General features: G+C 42.0%; 1 protein-coding gene across 4 annotated transcripts in view; it reads right to left on the bottom strand.

Moving 5' to 3' along the window:
- The window catches only part of MYO1C (myosin IC), a 146,164-nt gene that overhangs the window by 83,934 nt on the left and 44,793 nt on the right, over positions 1–17,437 (bottom strand). Inside the window, exon 1 of one of the 4 annotated variants that reach the window (XM_032788284.2) lies at positions 5,486–5,672. The exons of the other annotated variants lie outside the window; for them this stretch is intronic. Within the exon in view, the coding sequence (XP_032644175.1) occupies positions 5,486–5,503 (18 nt within the window). The 5' untranslated portion in view covers positions 5,504–5,672. Of the gene's footprint in view, positions 1–5,485; positions 5,673–17,437 lie in introns of those variants that run through there. 4 annotated transcript variants of the gene reach the window in all.

Genomic DNA, 17,437 nt, shown 5'->3' with positions numbered 1-17,437 from the left:
TTTGGGGAACAGTGGCTCACGCTCAGAATATGGTCTTCTCTCCCTGATGTTGCCCTCCTGATTCACTCACCATTTCTTTAGAATTTACTTCCACACTATGCTATTGTTCTGAAAAATGTCTGAGGGGGAGAGGAATGCCACTCCTTTGACTGACGCCTTTAAGCAGTTTAATTTCAAGGGCCCTTCATATTTTGACTATTAAATAATAATAGAGGATCATAAGCTGGAACAGTTTAGAAATACTAATGACACAGTAGAGGGGAAAAGAGCCTTACTTTTGTCCTAGTAAAGTTTGCTGTAACATTTCTCCCGGCAGCTTTTGCTTTTAAAACTGAAGATGTGGAATTCCTGTTATTCCAGCTATCTAAACTTCAGATTCATTCAATCCCCTAAAATGCAAAAGTAGAACAGGAAATGCTGGCAATTAAATCATGCTGTGTGCATTTTAAATATATATATTACATGTTTGTCACAGGGACTTGAAGCAGGGAGAAGGGAGAATCAGAAGTGTAGAGAGAAAGGTATGTCATTGAATAATTCTGCTGGAGTTTGAACGTTGCAATTTAATACTACTCATACAGTATCAGAGATGTATTTGAAACTTCTTGTGTTTGACAATAAGGTTCCTGCCCCAAGTAGTTCATAATCTAAATGAGAGAGAACAAAAAAGCAAGGTAATGCTGATTTTACAAAGGAAGCGGATCATATAATTTGTTCCATGTTTTGTATCTTGCTTTATTTTCTTTTTTTAAATGTCAGAGGGCAAGCGTAGATAAACCTGGAGCAAAGATTAACAATGGAAAGTAAAGTAGTTTTAAGAAAGAATTTTAAGGATGAGAATGAGGCTGTTTATTGCATAGAAGGGATACTCATATTTCAGTCAGCAAGCTAAACAGAAAATATCTGTGAGAAAAATGACGTAGGCAAACCAGAAAGAGATCAGGGAAACTTACAGAGCCAACACAGTGGATTTCTATATTTAGGGAGCCGGCATTTTTGCTCTTCACCAAGTGGCACCAGCTGTGTAAATCAGTTAAAAAGATGCTGCTAGTTCCAGTATCCATGATGATTCCGGTATCCATGAATTAAACCCTAGATGGCTCTACCGTAAGGTCGGTGCATCTCTGGGAACAGTTTTCCAACCATTTAACAGTTATCAGCGGTTCACAGTCAAGCTGGAAAGGCATAATGTGTGGGATCGGTCCTGGGTCCGGTTCTGTTCAATATCTTTCTAAATGATTTAGATAATGGCAGAGAGTAGACTTACAAAGTTTGCGGACATACCAAGGTGGGGGGAGTTGCAAGTGCTTTGGTGAATAGATTTAAAATTCAAAATGATCTGGATAAACTGAAGAAATGGTCTGAAGAAAATGGGATGAAATTCAATAAGGACAAATGCAAAGTACACCACTTAGGAAGGAACAATGAGTTGCACACATACACTATAGGAAATTACTGCCTAGGAAGGAGTAAGTGGAAAGGGATCTAGGGGTTACTGCATATCACAAGCTAAATGACTCAACAGTGTAATCGTTGCAAAAAAAGAAAATGTAATTCTGGGATGCATTAGCAGGAGTGTTGTAAGACATGACAAGAATTCTTCCACTCTACTCCAGACTGATTAGGCCTCAACTGGAGAGTTGCGTCCAGTTTTGAGCACCACATTTCAGGAAAGCTGTGGACAAAGTCCAGAGGAGAGCAAAAAAAAATTATGAAAAAAGGTCTAGAACATATGACCTATGAGGAAAGATTGAAAAAAAAATGGATTTCTTTAGACCTACTTCTATGATTTTATGGTGTTACACAAAGCTAAAGCCATGGGTCTGTGGATCCCATGGCAACTTCACAGAGTTCTTATGACAAACATGAGACAGCCAGAACATCCCCTTTCACAGCACTTTTATATGAGCTTTGTAGTAGCTTCCAGGTCAGGCAGGCAGGAAGAAATAAGAGGAAGACCCTGCTCTAGTGAAACTTTTACTGAGGATTATACACACTAATGTTGCAGGGGCAACAGCTAGGGGTTCCATGGCATCCATTCTCAGCCCTTCCTACCCATATCAACTCACCACCACCAAGCATCCTGATCTAATGCTCTGCTGTACCTTTTGATTACTGGTCTCCAAGCATTGCTCTATTCTCCTCTAAACATCAATGTCCTTTCACCCCAAACACTGTTGCATCACACTTCATTATAACTACTGCCCTATGCCCTTTCTTATATGGACATCACTAACCTCTTAGCTCGACACGGCCCCAATTCTCCAGCCCTACACAATGATCTAAAACCATTATGTCCTTCAGAGATAGCAATACGTTCCATAATAGAACCAAAATTATAGCACACCTTCCAATGGTTATGAAAAGCTCCTCTACATCTCCTTTCTTCTTATGGAGAAGATCAAACAACATCCTGACGAACATTAGATTAGTGAGTATCAGTTCCTCACTGCACACTCATTGCTACGAATAGCCATTTACATCGTACCTCTGGGAATCCTGCCCTCTGCGTCTACTGGTGGGGACATGCCTTCTGTCACTCAAATTGCCCCTCTGCAAGAAGAATCCCAAAACCAAACCTCTGGAGTTCAGTCTTCAGATGCCCAGTTCATACGCATGGGGAGGGATTAGGAAGGCACTACCAGGATTCAACACACCTTCACTTAAGAGCCCACTTTGGTCTCAGAGGTCCTATCTACACAAGAAAAATCAGTATCCAAATTACAATAAATGCCACCAAGACTGCAGATGTATTGATGATAGCAACAAAGTAAGTTCTAGTGTAGATGAGACTCAAGTGGTTTTATCACCATATCACAAAATCTGCTCTGAGCTGTGTTAGAATGATGGTTAGAACACCAAGGGCCTATTCATGCTGTTGCTCCCAACAGCAGGCCTGCACTGGGGCTAAGGAAAAATAGGAAGATAGGAATTGCCTTTCTAGATCTGACCTGGATCCTATCCAATCCAGTATCCTGCCTCAGACAGTGGCCAGTAACAGATGCCTCAGGGGAAGATGCAAAATGCCTAACATTATGCAGATGATGCATAATCTGCCCCCACATTAGGTCTCCTCCAAATCCCTAACAGTTAGGGATTGGTTTAAAATCAAAACCATGAAGTTTTAATACCACTTTCAACATCTGTTAGCATTAAATATGACAACTTTGAATATTCTTATCCACGTAAATATCCAATCACTTTTTCAATCTTGCTATGTTCTTGTCTTCAACAACTTCCTTTGGCAATGAGTTCCACAATCTAATAATGTATTGCATGAAAAAGTATTTCCTTATATCAATTTTGTATTTGCCACCTTTTAATTTAATTGACCGTTGCCTTTTTCTTGTGTTATGAAACAGGGAGAAAAGAAGTTCCCAATGGCCATTAATTACGTTATATATTTTTGTCATGCCTCCTCTTATTTGTCTCCTGTTTAAGGCAACAATCCTAGTCTTTTCAATCTCTCTTCATATGCGAGTTTTCCAGGACCTTGATCATTTTCACCAACCTTCTCTGAACCGCCTCTAATTCTGCGAATACTGAGAATAGACTGAGTTTGGCTGGCTGCTGCTTCTCCAATACAAATGTTAATTTTAAACATAAGAACAGCCCTACTGGATCTGCCCAACTGCCCATCTATCTTGCCCAATATCTTGGCTTCTGACAATGGCTATTACCATATGCTTCAGAGGAAATAAACAGAACAGGGCAATTTTGAGTGTTCCATCCTTGTCATCCAGACACAGCTTCTGGTAGTTGGAGGTTTAGTGGCATCCACATAACTCGCCATCTTGGCTAATAGCCACTGATAGACCAACCTATCCTCCCTTAACATATCTAATTCTTTTTTGAACTCAGTTATATTTTTGGCCCTCACAACATTCCATGGCAACGAGCTCCACAGGTTGATTGTGCATTGTGTGAAGAAGTATTTCCCTTTGTTTGTTTTTAAAAGGCTGCCGATTAATTTGTCACATTCCCTCTCTCCTCCATCACCACTGCCTCCACCAGCTTCTCCTCCCCCACAGACTGCGCAGGGAGAGTCTGACAGGAGGCAAGCTGTAGAGATTGTCAGTGGGGAATTGTATTCATTGCCCATGCCACAGACTGTGTACTGTGCTTGAACTTTCCCCATCTAGATACCTAGAGCAGTGGTTCTCAACCAGGGGTACGTGTACCCCTGGGAGTATGCAGAGGTCTTCCAGGGGGTACATCAACTCAACTAGATCAGTGGTTCTCAAACTTCTGTAGTGGTGACTCCTTTCAAACAGCAAGTCTATGAGTGCAACCCCCTATAATAATTAAAAACACTTTTTTATATTTAACACCATAAATGCTGGAGGTGAAGCAAGGTTTAGAGTGGAGGCTGACAGCTCACGACCCCCCAAGTAATAACCTTGCAACTCCCGGAGGGGTCACGACCGCCAGTCTGAGAACCCCTGATCTAGATACTTGCCTAGTTTTACAATAGGCTACATAAAAAGCATTACCAAAGTCAGTACAAACTAAAATTTCATATGAAGACTTGTTTATACTGTTCTATATACCATACACTGAAATGTAAATACAATATTTATATTCCAATTGATTTATTTTATAATTATGTGGCAAAAATAAGAAAGTAAGCAATTTTTCAGTAATAGTGTCCTGTGACACTTTTGTATTTGTGTGTCTGATTTTGTAAGCAAGTAGTTTTTAAGTGAGGTGAAACTTGGGAGTTTGCAAGACAAACCAGACTTCTGAAAGGGGTACAAGTAGTCTGGAAAGGTTGAGAGCCACTGACCTAGAACATTTTAACATAGTCCTGCAGCATCCACAAGGGGAAGTTCAAGTGCAACACACAGCCTGTGGCTTTGGTGGTGAATCCAGCACTGCCCCCAACCCATTCAAAACCACTCTGACTTGCCTCCTATCAGAACCTCACTGCATAGTATGCACTTGTGCCATGGGGGTTGTGAAGAATGCACCAGGCGCGCCCCTCCCTCCTCGTGCTATTTGCTGTGTTCGTAAGAACCAAGTGGTGACACACACACTTTATATACATTACATGTGTGTGATTGTAAAATTACTTGATTTAAACCCAAATTAGTAATTTCATAATTACATCTTTAAAAAAAAAAATCAAGAATTACTGAAAGTTAGTAAGGGTTGGCATCTCTGTGACATCACACAAAAAGCACCCCAGAACATGATGCATATGCCCTTCCTGGAACCCCAGCACATTCCTGTCTCAGTCTCTTCCCACCCTCTGTACCCCCACATACACTCACCTCCTTAAAATATAAGCCCCCAACCTGCCTTGCTTTTCTTCTTCTCATCTCAAGCACTCACACTTTACTTTCCAAGAAGCAATTTACCATTTGAAAGTGTGTAAAAACACAGGAACTTCCTGCTGAAACCCTGAAGAATTCTCTCCATTCCTCTCAGGCTGGATACATATTAGCAAGACTGCAGAAGAACACAGCAGTTAAACAAATCTTACCGCAGCCCTGAACTTCATTTCTGATCCTTTTCAGCTCACAAGGCACCGTCAGAGAGTCAGTTACGCTGTCTCAAAGGGAGAAATCTGAGGACAACTCTCTTCAATCAGCTGCCTTTTTTATTTTTAATGACATTTTTGGTACTGTTAGGAACCACTCCTGTCTACCCAACTCCTGCTGCAGCCTGCTAAAGAAGGCGTTGTATAAGAAGGAGAGTGAGCAAAAAAACTCTCCTCCCCTTCTAAACAGAAAGAGAGAGAGAGCCAGACAGATCGCAAGCTGAAGCTCAAGATAAAAAAAAGCCTGTTGCCTGTATGTGGAGCACAAGCTGTCTAATGACAGAGAAAATGAAAAGAAAAGGACTCAAACAGGCTGGAAACCTTGGGCCAGAGCCTACAACCTAGCACCACAGGAAAAAAGCAAAGACAGCAGCTATATGTTCTGCAGTGGCAAAATCTGCACAAAAACGCAGCTACAAACAGGAACATCAAGTGAGCTACACTGAATCAAACTCAAATACACTGACCTGCCAGTCCACAGCAAAGTTCCAGTGCCTAAAGCTGTAGCTCCTGTCATGACTCCAGCAAACCAAAGAAACCACTACAGGAACTTTGATGGTAGGAAATGGTTGATTTCCTTGTTTGTCCTTGCAACAGTTTAGCACATGTACCCAGCAACATTCTGTTCCAGAACTGTTGTGGAGCATCCACACCTGAAGCTCCTTACAACCAGAGTTGCATCAGTGCATGCTAGCACACCTGCAGCACTTATCCCATAAAGCCCAGTATTACTGCTGGCAGCAGGGGCTTTTGGATAACTTCCCAACATGAGGCACTTCATTACAGCATGGAGTTATGAGTCCCCCTACATTGGGGCAGTTGCAAAGCTCTACATTTCCTGGTCATGCTGGGGAGAAGTCACAAGATGGCAACCATTCAGCACGATCAGAGCTTGAAATGGTCTCAGATATTGCAGCCTTCTGCACTGCGCTGGCATGGATGAAACACACTGCATTCCAGCTATTCTGGGTCCCAGGTAGTCATACAAAGCTGCTGTAATTTAGGGCAGACTTGGAGCTATCGTAAGCTGTGTTGGGGGCCAAGCAGTCTCTTGAAGGGGATCAACTCCACACTGAGTCAGGAGATTTGATTTCCCCTCTATCTAGTCTTCCGTAACCAAAAGTATTTAAAGGCAATACAATTTTCCAGCCATACAATTTGACTCACAGCAACAATGCCAGCAACTACAGGAGTTTCTCAAAAGATGATGAGTACTGGGCGGTATGTCTCAGAATCCAGATAACTGCAATCTACACAAACCATACTGCCGTGAATTTCCCTTTTATATTGTTTCATGACTATCCCTCTCTTCAAAGAGCTCACAACATGGGGTGCTGTAGCTATCCACTATCTGGGCAAATTAAAAAAGTGAAGGAGCACCTGCACATGCCAGGTGCTGTCCACGCACAGAGGAAGACAAAGTCCTTGTCCTGAAATCTATAGCATGTCAACCTACTAGACTGACAAGACAGCCTTCATTGACCAAGCCGTTGTTCAGAGTCCCAATTAAAGAGATTTGTGCTTCAAATGCCTTGTTGCATCTACACAGAGGGACTTCTACTGTGACCCAAATGAGACCTAGTTTGGATTCCCTGGTATTCTGCAGAAGCCACAACCTTCTTTGCACCTTCAGGTCTGATAAACTGAGGCTATTCCTGGTGCCCTGTGTTGTCTACTAAAACTTCTCTGAGATTAGCCACCAGTCCTGGCCAGTTTCCAGGGATTTAGGGAGGCCAACAGGGGTACCCAGTCAAAGCCCCTGACTATTCAGTGACTGTAAAGCTTGGGAGGAGAGTGAGCAGGCAGAGCTCAGTGCAGGATAGAGGGGAGACAGTAGTAAAGATAAGTTGGTTCCCTTCCCCGAGTATACTCTTAGGAGTAGAAGTGAAGATACATTCATTCTTCAGTCATTAGGCTGGTGATTCTCACACATCTGAGGATCTTAGGTCATATTCTAGCATTACTGTTCAAACCACATTCTATTTTTCATCTGTGAAGTATTGGCATGTGTGTCTAGGAGCTGCTGAGAGACCATTAAGGTTTATAGCTTGTTAATAGGCGGTGATCAAATGCCCTTACTAGCAGGCTCCTCATGGAGAGGAGCAGAACCTGGAAAAAAAAAAAATCTAAAGACTGAAAGTTTCTTACCCAGTGCAGTGGTTAGTCCACCTTAAACTTCCATGTACTCCAAGTATTTCAGCTCCAAAGGTAAAGGAAATTCCCCATTTCAAGTCTTCATTGCTGCTGGCATCACCTCAAGTCAACCCATGTAAAGGTTTTCTTACCCCCGTCTTCTCAGTGAAACTCCCCAGTAGCAATATGTACACCTTAGATTTCCATTATAAGCCCATCTTGTCTTATATGAAATAGGGTTGGACATGGATAATACTCGGATGGGGGACATCTTAAAACCCAGATAATTGTGGAAGAGGTGTTAGCTGTTTAGTGTGGCACTCTGACCATACTGACCCAATCCCACAGTCTGCAGCTAGGAGGCGTTGTACTGTTGCAAGTGCCGTCTTTCAGAGGAAACAGAATATCAAGGCCCTGACATTTGTGACAAGGATCCTATGGCACTTTTGAAAAGAGTTGGGGCATCAGCCCTGGTGTCCTGGCCAGATTCTAGTTTGAATAATTACACTGTCTCCCTTATTTCACCCTACAGTTCTAACTGGCTGCAAGTTCTCTTTTCACTTCTTGTCCTCAACTTCTATGGAGTTATGGTGAACTGTTAAACAACTGCTGCATCCCACTAAAAAGCAAGCTGTGTTTCAGCAGTGGGTGAAAGTATTCCTATAGATCAGAAAAGCTTTGTGATCCAGGCACTATTTAAAATATGCCAGTCTAAGTTCATGTTTATGGTACTCTGGCTTCAGAAAGCACTGAAGTACACTATGCTATACTGACATGTTGACATAACCAACATCCTGGCCCCTAAGTAGCCCCCTGCTTGAAAGGGCCTGGTATGTTTACAATTGGAGTACTGTAATTAACCTCCCTCAATATGGAAAGTGACTTGGCCTTTAAAATAAGGCTCAAAACTAGAGAGCTAGTGTATTAGGAATTTGTTTAAAAGAGCTGCCCAGTTAATTAAGGCTTCTTCTTCAGATCATTTCTGCACTATACCAAATTTTATGTCTGGTGTGCGTGTGGGAAGGGGCATGGTTACAATAGCCTGTTTCCCTGAAAAAAATGGAGAAACATTGATCAGTTCTGCAGCACAGAAGAGACCAACCCATACACAAAAATCTTGCTGAAGCTTTGGACTTTTGGTGCTGTAGCTCAACTCAGCAACACAGTTAAAACCCAGTTGAATTCAACTTATATTCCAAGAATAAACCATGTTTTAACCATGTCAGGTGACCCCAGCATTATAATAGCGTACTCTGACAAGAGATTTATAGGGTGGCTGGCACATGAGCCTTTCAGCTTTTCTATGGTCCTTTCAGAAGAGAGTTAATTCCCATTAGCATTTTTCTAAGAATGTCTAATTCTAGCCTGGATTCCAACCATGGAAGGAAAGAGACAATGCAATACATGTGGGGAATTACACATCTGCACCACAGGTTATTAGATTATCGGGCACCTCACACATAACAGCGTCCCTCTCTTCAGAAAAATCCCACTTTATGAACAAAATTCTGCCTCAGTCTCACCAAGATACTTGTGCCACACCTCAGGACTAGACCATCATTATCACTCCTTATTATAGTCGCATCAGAGGCCACAACCAAAATCAGGATCATATTGTGCTAGGTGCTTTTCATATACATACCAAGGCACAATCTCTGCTTATTGATTCAGAGATTCCAAGGCCAGAAAGGGCCACTGTTGTCATCTAGTCCGATGTAGCACAGGCCACAGAACTTCCCCGAAATAATTTCTAGATAATATCTTTTAGAAAAACATCTAATCTTGATTTTAAAATGACCAGTGATTAGAAGAGCTTACAGTCTAAATAGACAAGACAGACAAAGAGAGAGAATGGTAGTTTAATCACCATTTTACAGATCATCAACTTGAGGGCTAGAAAGATCGATTAAACCTTTCAAGGCCACAAATGGAAGTCTGGCAGAGACAATAACTGAACCCAGTTTTCCACACATCCCAGTGCAGTGTCTTAACCACATGACCATCCTTCCATCAGCAAGTGTATTGTGCTTCTGGGTGATATGCAGATTATAAACTCTGTGGGCAGGAAGTCTGCATTTTTCTTTATGTTTGGACTGCGCCCAGAACACTGATGGCATTAAAATAATTAACAACCATCACCATACCTTCAGTGCAATTCACCTTCTGGCTTTAAAAGCATTGACAATGGATGGAAGAACAGCAACTAGGTGCTAGCAGGCATATTACTGAAAGGAAAAAAGAGTCCAGCACAGACCATAGCCTACAGGTTGATTTGAGACAGTGCAAGACAAAGCAATAAAAGTGATCTGAGCAGTGTTAAGCCACATTGAACCATGTTCCACATTCTTCAGACTAACATCCTCCCCTTCCTACTGCTCTGCATCTGCCTCTAGTTCACACAAGCAAGCTCTCAAAACATCTCTCCACAGTTGCCAAAGCCCCGATCAGGACAGAACAGGCAATATTCCTGTTTTGAGGCTAGAAGACTGCAAAGGATATGATCAACTCCTATAGGAGGGGAACATAATCCTATCTTTGGGGAAGTTGGAGTTAGGAGAAAACCAACTGAGGGTAGATAGGAGAGGGTCAGAAAGCCATACAGGTAAAATGCCTTCTGTTTAAAACATGCTGACCCTTGAGCAATGTGGCTCAAAGGCAATCCAAGCAGTTTCTTCCTTGCCAGCTAGGCGGACGTCAATGACAATCTGTGCCTGGTGCTAAGGCTAGATGGAGGTTTCATTGCTACTAAAGGCAGAGATGTGAATCAACTTTTCCAAGCCCCTTCACTCAGTAGTGATTCATTGAAGCCTTGGATGAGAGCACTGGGACTGTTCTGCTCACTACTGATAAGCAGTGAATTCCCTGCACACAAATTCACATTCAAAACAAGGGGACAGGAAACTCTTCCTGTGAGCCCTGTACTGAAAGGCTCAGAAAGCAGAACATGAACTGCCTAGCTGACCCAGCAACTGCTGGCTCTATAACTGCCTAGCGGCCCCAGCAACTGATGGCTCTACTTAAATTAAATAAATAAATGAATCTGAACCCAGCCCCATTAAACTGGCTTTGGCAAAGCATTCATCTTCTCCTACATTCAGGATTCCAGGTTTTGCTATACAATATGAATCTGGGAGTCTAAGATAATGCCTTTAGTACATTCTATACACAATACTTCATTAGCAGAGTGATGGGTTTCATGGTTAAAGTACTCAAAAAAGTAAGGAGATGAAAGTACAGGACACAGTTATAGGTTCATGTACCATTTCTGACATAACATTTTTTTCAATATTTTTTTCTACAAGTTCTGCTGCCTTAAAAATACAAATACATGTAAATTCCAGTCTGAAAGTATTTGGCTAGATGCTATCGGAACCAACCCATCGAACACAGGCTAGGAGGGCTCCAAAAGGAAGGCTCCCTCCAGCATGTCATAGGAATTCTTTAGCTGGAGAAGATAACAGGTCTCTTCATCAACCAAAAACATTCTTAAGGTGCACTGTGCTGCATACTTTAAGTGATCCAGACTGGTAATAGCACCTTGACTTCCTAAAGTAACCCAAAATAGGGCCCTGAGGCTGTGAAGGACATCTAACTCACCACTTACAAAAACTACTCCTGTCCTCATGTATGGTTGAAACTAGCAAGAACACCTGACCTCCACGATAAATGAAATCACCAATGCCTCCTTCACAGAAGGCAACTGAACACCAGTTGATGGCATTACTGATATGCGTTTCTAATAGAGCTTTCCACAACCAACCCCTGAGAATCCCATTCTTCCACAAATAAATATGCATACTCCAGGAATCCTAGGCTCAGAGATATACATCTTTAGACCTTTTCCTCTTTCTCCTGTGAGGGGATCAACAAATATGTGGACAAGGGGGATCCAGTGGATATAGTGTACTTAGATTTTCAGAAAGCCTTTGACAAGGTCTCTCACCAAAGGCTCTTAAGCAAAGTAAGCTATCATGGGATAGGAGGTAAGGTTCTCTCATGGATTGGTAACTGGTTAAAAGATAAGAAATGAGGGGTAGGAATAAATGGTCAGTTTTCAGAATGGAGAGAGGTAAATAGTGGTGTCCCCCAGGGGTCTGTACTGGGACCAGTCCTATTCAACATATTCATAAATGATCTGGAAAAAGGGATAAACAGTGAGGTGGCAAAATTTGCAGATGTTACAAAACTACTCAAGATAGTTAAGTCCCAAGCAGACTGTGAAGAGTTACATAAGAATCTCACAAAACTGGGTGACTGGGCAACAAAATGGCACATGAAATTCAAAGATGATAAATGCAAAGTAATGCACACTGAAAAACATAATCCCAAATATACATATAAAATGATGGTGTCTAAATTATCTGTTACCACCCAAGAAAGAGATCTCGAAGCTATTGTGGATAGTTCTCTCAAAACATCCATTCAATGTGCAGCGGCAGTCAAAAAAGCAAACAGAACATTGGGAATCATTAAGAAAAGGATAGATAAGAAGACAGAAAATATCATATTGCCTCTATATAAATCCATGGTAAGCCCATATCTTGTATATTGTGTGCAGATGTGGTTGCCCCATCTCAAAACGGATATACTGGAATTGGAAAAGTTTCAGAAAAGGGCAACAAAAATGATTAGGGGTATGGAACGACTGCCATATGAGGAGAGATTAAGAAGACTGAGACTTTTCAGCTTGGAAAAAAGACAGCTAAGGGGGGGATATGACAGAGGTTTATGAAATCATGACTGGTAGGGAGAAAGTAAATAGGGAAGTGTTATTTACTCCTTCTCATAACACAAGAGCTAGGAGTCACCAAATGAAATTAATAGACAGCAGGTTTAAAACAAATACAAGGAACGCTTTTTTCCCCACACAACACAGTCTGTGGAACTCTTTGCCAGAGGATGTTGTGAAGGCCAAGACTATAACAGAGTTCAAAAAAGAAAAGTTCATGGAGGATAGGTCCATCAATGGTTATTAGCCAGGATGGGCAGGGATGGTGTCCCTAGCCTCTGTTGCCAGAAGCTGGGAATAGGCAACAGGGGATGGATCACTTGATGATTACCTGTTCTATTCATTCTCTGTGCGGCACCCAGCATTGGCTACTGTTGGAAGACGGGATAGTGCGCTAGATGGACCTTTGGTCTGACCCAGTATAACTGTTCTTATGTTCCTTACGTGCTGTTCAGCATTCAGATACCAAGACACTAGGCATCTTCGAGAAAAAGGCACAGATAAGACAATTGTTACACAGATTTAAATCTGGCTACTGCACATACAGAGCAATTGTGTCCCTATGATACTTAGGTTGGAGAACAGAAGCTGGTCTGACCTAATAAACCTGAAGAACTCGGTACATCCTTGCTTCCTACTGAATCAATAAAACAGGAGCTGCATGACAGGCACTAATCATGTCTATCAAAACAAAAGTTCCACTCCTTTATAAATTGTCTCCATACAATATTACAGGGCTAAACAGTACATCTCACATGTGATCAGTCACTACTAGAATGTGGCTATTCTATCCCATGTATCACCAACTCTCGCTTAAATGTCACGACACTTGTGGTTCAGGGGGTTGCTACCAAACTGCAGCTAAATCTGATGGCTGTTCAAATAACTTCATAGAATGTCCCAGTAGCACCACTCATTTTGAACCCTGAAGTAATTGCTGCACCAGTCTCAATAATAAAGAGCCTAAAAAATAATTCAGTGTTTTCTTTACCCTACTTTATTGCAATGTTGGGTGGCTCCCCTGCTTAATCTAAGGCATTATTAGAAGAATTATTTCAAAAAAATCATTAATACGAACAGTCTGACCCAGTTCAGCTGATGTGCATTCCTCACAAGTGACTTTCTCAACAGTCCCTCCCAGTGGCAGGACCTAATCTTCCTTTTATGGGGAAAAAATGTTTTCACAGGAAAAGTTAAGTGTCCAAGGTCTGTGCATATGTCAGTACTTTCAGCAGCCAATTGCTTCTCTAAAAACGCATTCTGTCTGCACACACAAAACAGAATCCATTCCCTCCTCATTATGAAGCAGCTCTTCTCTTTCTCCAAATGCTGTTATAATCATCACTCACTTCCTGCACAGGCTCCATTCTGACACAGGCAAGGGTGGAACAGGCCCATCTTGCCATGTCATCTGTGGCAACAAAGAGGTGAGTCAGTTTTCCAAATCGTTAGGAAAAGACTTTGATACCCAGAGAAAGACAATAGTTGGCTGAGAAAAACTGAGCACAGTTTACAGGGTGCACACACAATGCTTTAAGTATCAGCATATGTGACTGAGTGGAAGAAACCTGCAAGAATAGGAGCTCTACACTTCTAAAAACGGTAATAGTTTTAAAGGGACTGTGGCCAGAAACTGAATTACAATGAAACCCCACTATCCCATGGACATTTGACATGGAGTGTATGAAAAGTGCTGCTAGCCCTGCATTTCAGATGAAGGAAACAGGATTTCCCTCTGCTACTCCCCCAACAAGATCCCAGGGAGATGTTTCTAATAATAGGAAATTACTATATAAGGCCAGATCAGCACTAAAACTCTTTGCAATCTGAAAAGAAGAACAAACAAAACAGCGTTGAGGAGGGAAGCAATTCTCAGAATGGAGTTCTTCACACTTCGCTATCCTCCAAAAGAGTAATATAGGGTATTCTGGCAACTCCCCTCACCACAGCCAGGAGAGGGTAGCATTGGAGCAATACTCAATTTGTGACTATTCTAGGATGTCTCAAATTCAATCAGCTCTCCTCTCCAGAGCACGAAGCACTACTCCCACAGCCCAAATGTATGCATAGCAGCACAGGAAAACTAGAATAAATTGACAAAAGCTGCTGTGATCCCTCCCTTCATAATAAGGAAAAAGAAAGAGCACACATGCAAAATGGAATCTCAAAGCCGTAAAATAATCCTTAGATGATGGGCTTACACTGCATTGTGTGTTGGAATTGTGCTGTAACGTTTGCTTTATACACACTGGCACGAATGCTTCACGATTATTTTTCTCCCTGGGACTCCAAGGAGAGAGTCCTTGTTGGCTCTGAAAGGTACCAACATCCTGCAGACCTCCCAATGGGAGGAGCTGGCACTAGAACAGCTGAGAACTTCCCTCACTCAGTGCTTCCCCATAATTGAATGATTTGTAGGCTCCTGTGATGGAGTAGGGACTGTCTGTGTGGGGAACGGGAAAGCAGGGGATGTCTGTAGGTGAGGGACAGGTAGTCAGGTTGTAATGTGAGCCGGCAGGGGGGAGGGGGAGCTGCTGGGCGGAGGAGAAGGAAACAAAGGGTTTTTTCGGCCGGAGGAGGAGAGGCAGGACAGTTATTCCTTCGTTTACTGCTCCCAGTCACTTACTGCAGGAAGCGCCGTCCACGGGGTGCTAGTATTATCCCACGCTGCACCAAGTTGTCACGGATCTGGCCCTGCACCCTCCCTTCCTGGACCCACAGTGACTTTTATTCCAGCCAGTAAAAAGAGTGTTATTGGACGCTAGGACACAGGTTACAGCAGAGCTTGCAGGCACAGTGTCGGACCCCTCCACTGAGTCCTTCTGCGGGGTTTTCAGGGTGCTTTGGACGTCCCAGCTAGGATCCTGAATTCCTCCCTATAGCCCAAACCCAAACTTGTCCGGCTCCTGCTAAGCAGGTTAACAGTTCTACAATTACATAGTCATTGTCTATATAAAGAGTTATGTAAATTTCACAAAGATGTCAAAACCAAGTTGTTCTCTGATGCTGTAATTGTAGCTTAAGCAACATATATCTCACAGACTGTCTGAGAGGCAAAACCTGCAAGCTCAGTTAAAGAAAGACTGTCCTTTGGCTCATGCAAATTAAAGGGAGTTTCTACAATAAATGCCACAAAGCACTACTTTGCAGGATGTGATCGAACAGGAATGTTCCACTATAGTTCCTGGCGATGGGTTTTAAGTTCCATACTTGCTCTTGTCTTGGGATAAGGCCATAGACTTTCCATTGTAGCCAAGGCCTGCTGAAATAACACAAGCTGATGTAGTACCTCAAATACCACGATAATAAACAAAATATAAACACCAAGACAACATAGGCACACTTCCCTGAGCTGAAGCAGTCAGCTGCACCTAAGCACAGTTAGGTTCAGAGACTTAAGAGGATGGGCTACTCTAGTAAGAGAGATACCTTTGCTGACCAGAAGCCAGAATACAGTTCTGCAGACAGAAGCGCTGCTTTATGTCATGTTTGTAGTTTACAGATTCTCTTCCAGCAGCTGAACAATGTGACCAGGCTTTGCTGGTCTATACTCCTTTGGTTGATCAAGTTAGAATCCACAGAAAGGATTGTTTTTTGTTTCCATTTAACCTGGCCCACTGCTGGAATCTTTACCTGCTGCTCAAACCTTAGCCTGATCACAGTCCTATATATCTAGGAAAGGGTCTGCTCTTAAAAGTGTCTTATGCCTTTCCACTCATCTAGCATTTCCTTCCTGATGTTTCATATTCAGCTTATAATTGAGGACTCTATTAGTCCTTAAAGAGTTCTAAACTGCACTTGAGTGCTTGCCTTATTATATATTTGTTTCTGGGAAGAGTTTCATATCTGTGTTCTGAATTACACACTTTGTCATGAAACTTGAGCAAAACTCACTCCAACCAGATTTCTGAAGATAATAACCAGGACTTAATTTTTCCTAGCTAATCTAGATGCTTGATTGAGCAATACCCACTGTATGATTATTAAGAAACGGTTCAGAAAAGCAACCCATGCTGGTGCTGTTTGCAGTCATTAGCATATGAAAGCTAATTTATTTAAGAAAAAAAAAAGTCTTGGGACATTGACAATGAACAGAGAGTGTAGATAAGCAGCCTCTTGTGCACCCAGTGACAGGTTGGTACAAAGTCCCAGCTCGAGTCCTAATCCCTAAAATTGTTGCCTTCCCTACTGTTTGGTACCGAGTCTCAAGAGACAGTTAATAAGTTGTTTGTTCAGTTCCAGAAAGTCTATTCCTGGAGAAATGATAGATTTGTGCTGTCCCTGTATCAAGAGAGATCATCAACATGAGAACAGCAGATGAGAAAGCAGAGATTAACTTCAACTGCCCCAACCAAATGTCACAGAGGCAAGGCCTTGTGCATCCTGCAATTTCTTGGACACACAATTTGCTGAGAACGCTGCCCCTTGATGCAAAGTTGTGCAGCAGAATCTCAGCTTTCGCTTTTTTTAAAATGTTTCTAACCCCTTCTGATTCCAACGAAAACATGAACTGAGAGTAACTTACATAGCATTGTCTGCCTAAGTCTGTAACCAGTCTGAAACACTAGATCTGAGTTGTGAGCTGCCTCATTCATTTCAGTGGGTTAATTCGGAAATCTAGAAAGCCGTATTTAAAATGTCAGCACTAGTAACTATTTTGTCGTGGATCACTGTGAGACAACCAGCTGCTGGGTTTATTCCAGAATTTCAAGCTGTCGTCTGCACCTTTCCAGATATCAAAAGACGTAACTGGCCACTACAGCTGCTCAGCCTCCAGCTTCTCCCTGATAGCTTCATTAATCCCGTTGTGCATTGTCTATTACAAAATTATTTGATACAATGAACAAATGGGGGCAGCATAAAACAAACTGAATTTGATATAAAAATAAATAACAGAGGCCGCAGAACTAACTTCTTTCCATTTAATAATTAAAATTGTTGGGTTTGTTTTTTTTTACTTTGGATTAAGTTGCTACTGAATTTCCAGTTTGGAACATTTTTGTCATATGAAAATGAAAGCTCAAAGCCCTGAA

This window comes from Chelonoidis abingdonii, chromosome 20 (genome assembly GCF_003597395.2).
Source record: "Chelonoidis abingdonii isolate Lonesome George chromosome 20, CheloAbing_2.0, whole genome shotgun sequence".
Classification (NCBI taxonomy): domain Eukaryota; kingdom Metazoa; phylum Chordata; order Testudines; family Testudinidae; genus Chelonoidis; species Chelonoidis abingdonii.
The sequence above is the reverse complement of the archived record's forward strand: the minus strand, read 5'-3'. Positions and strand labels throughout refer to the sequence as shown.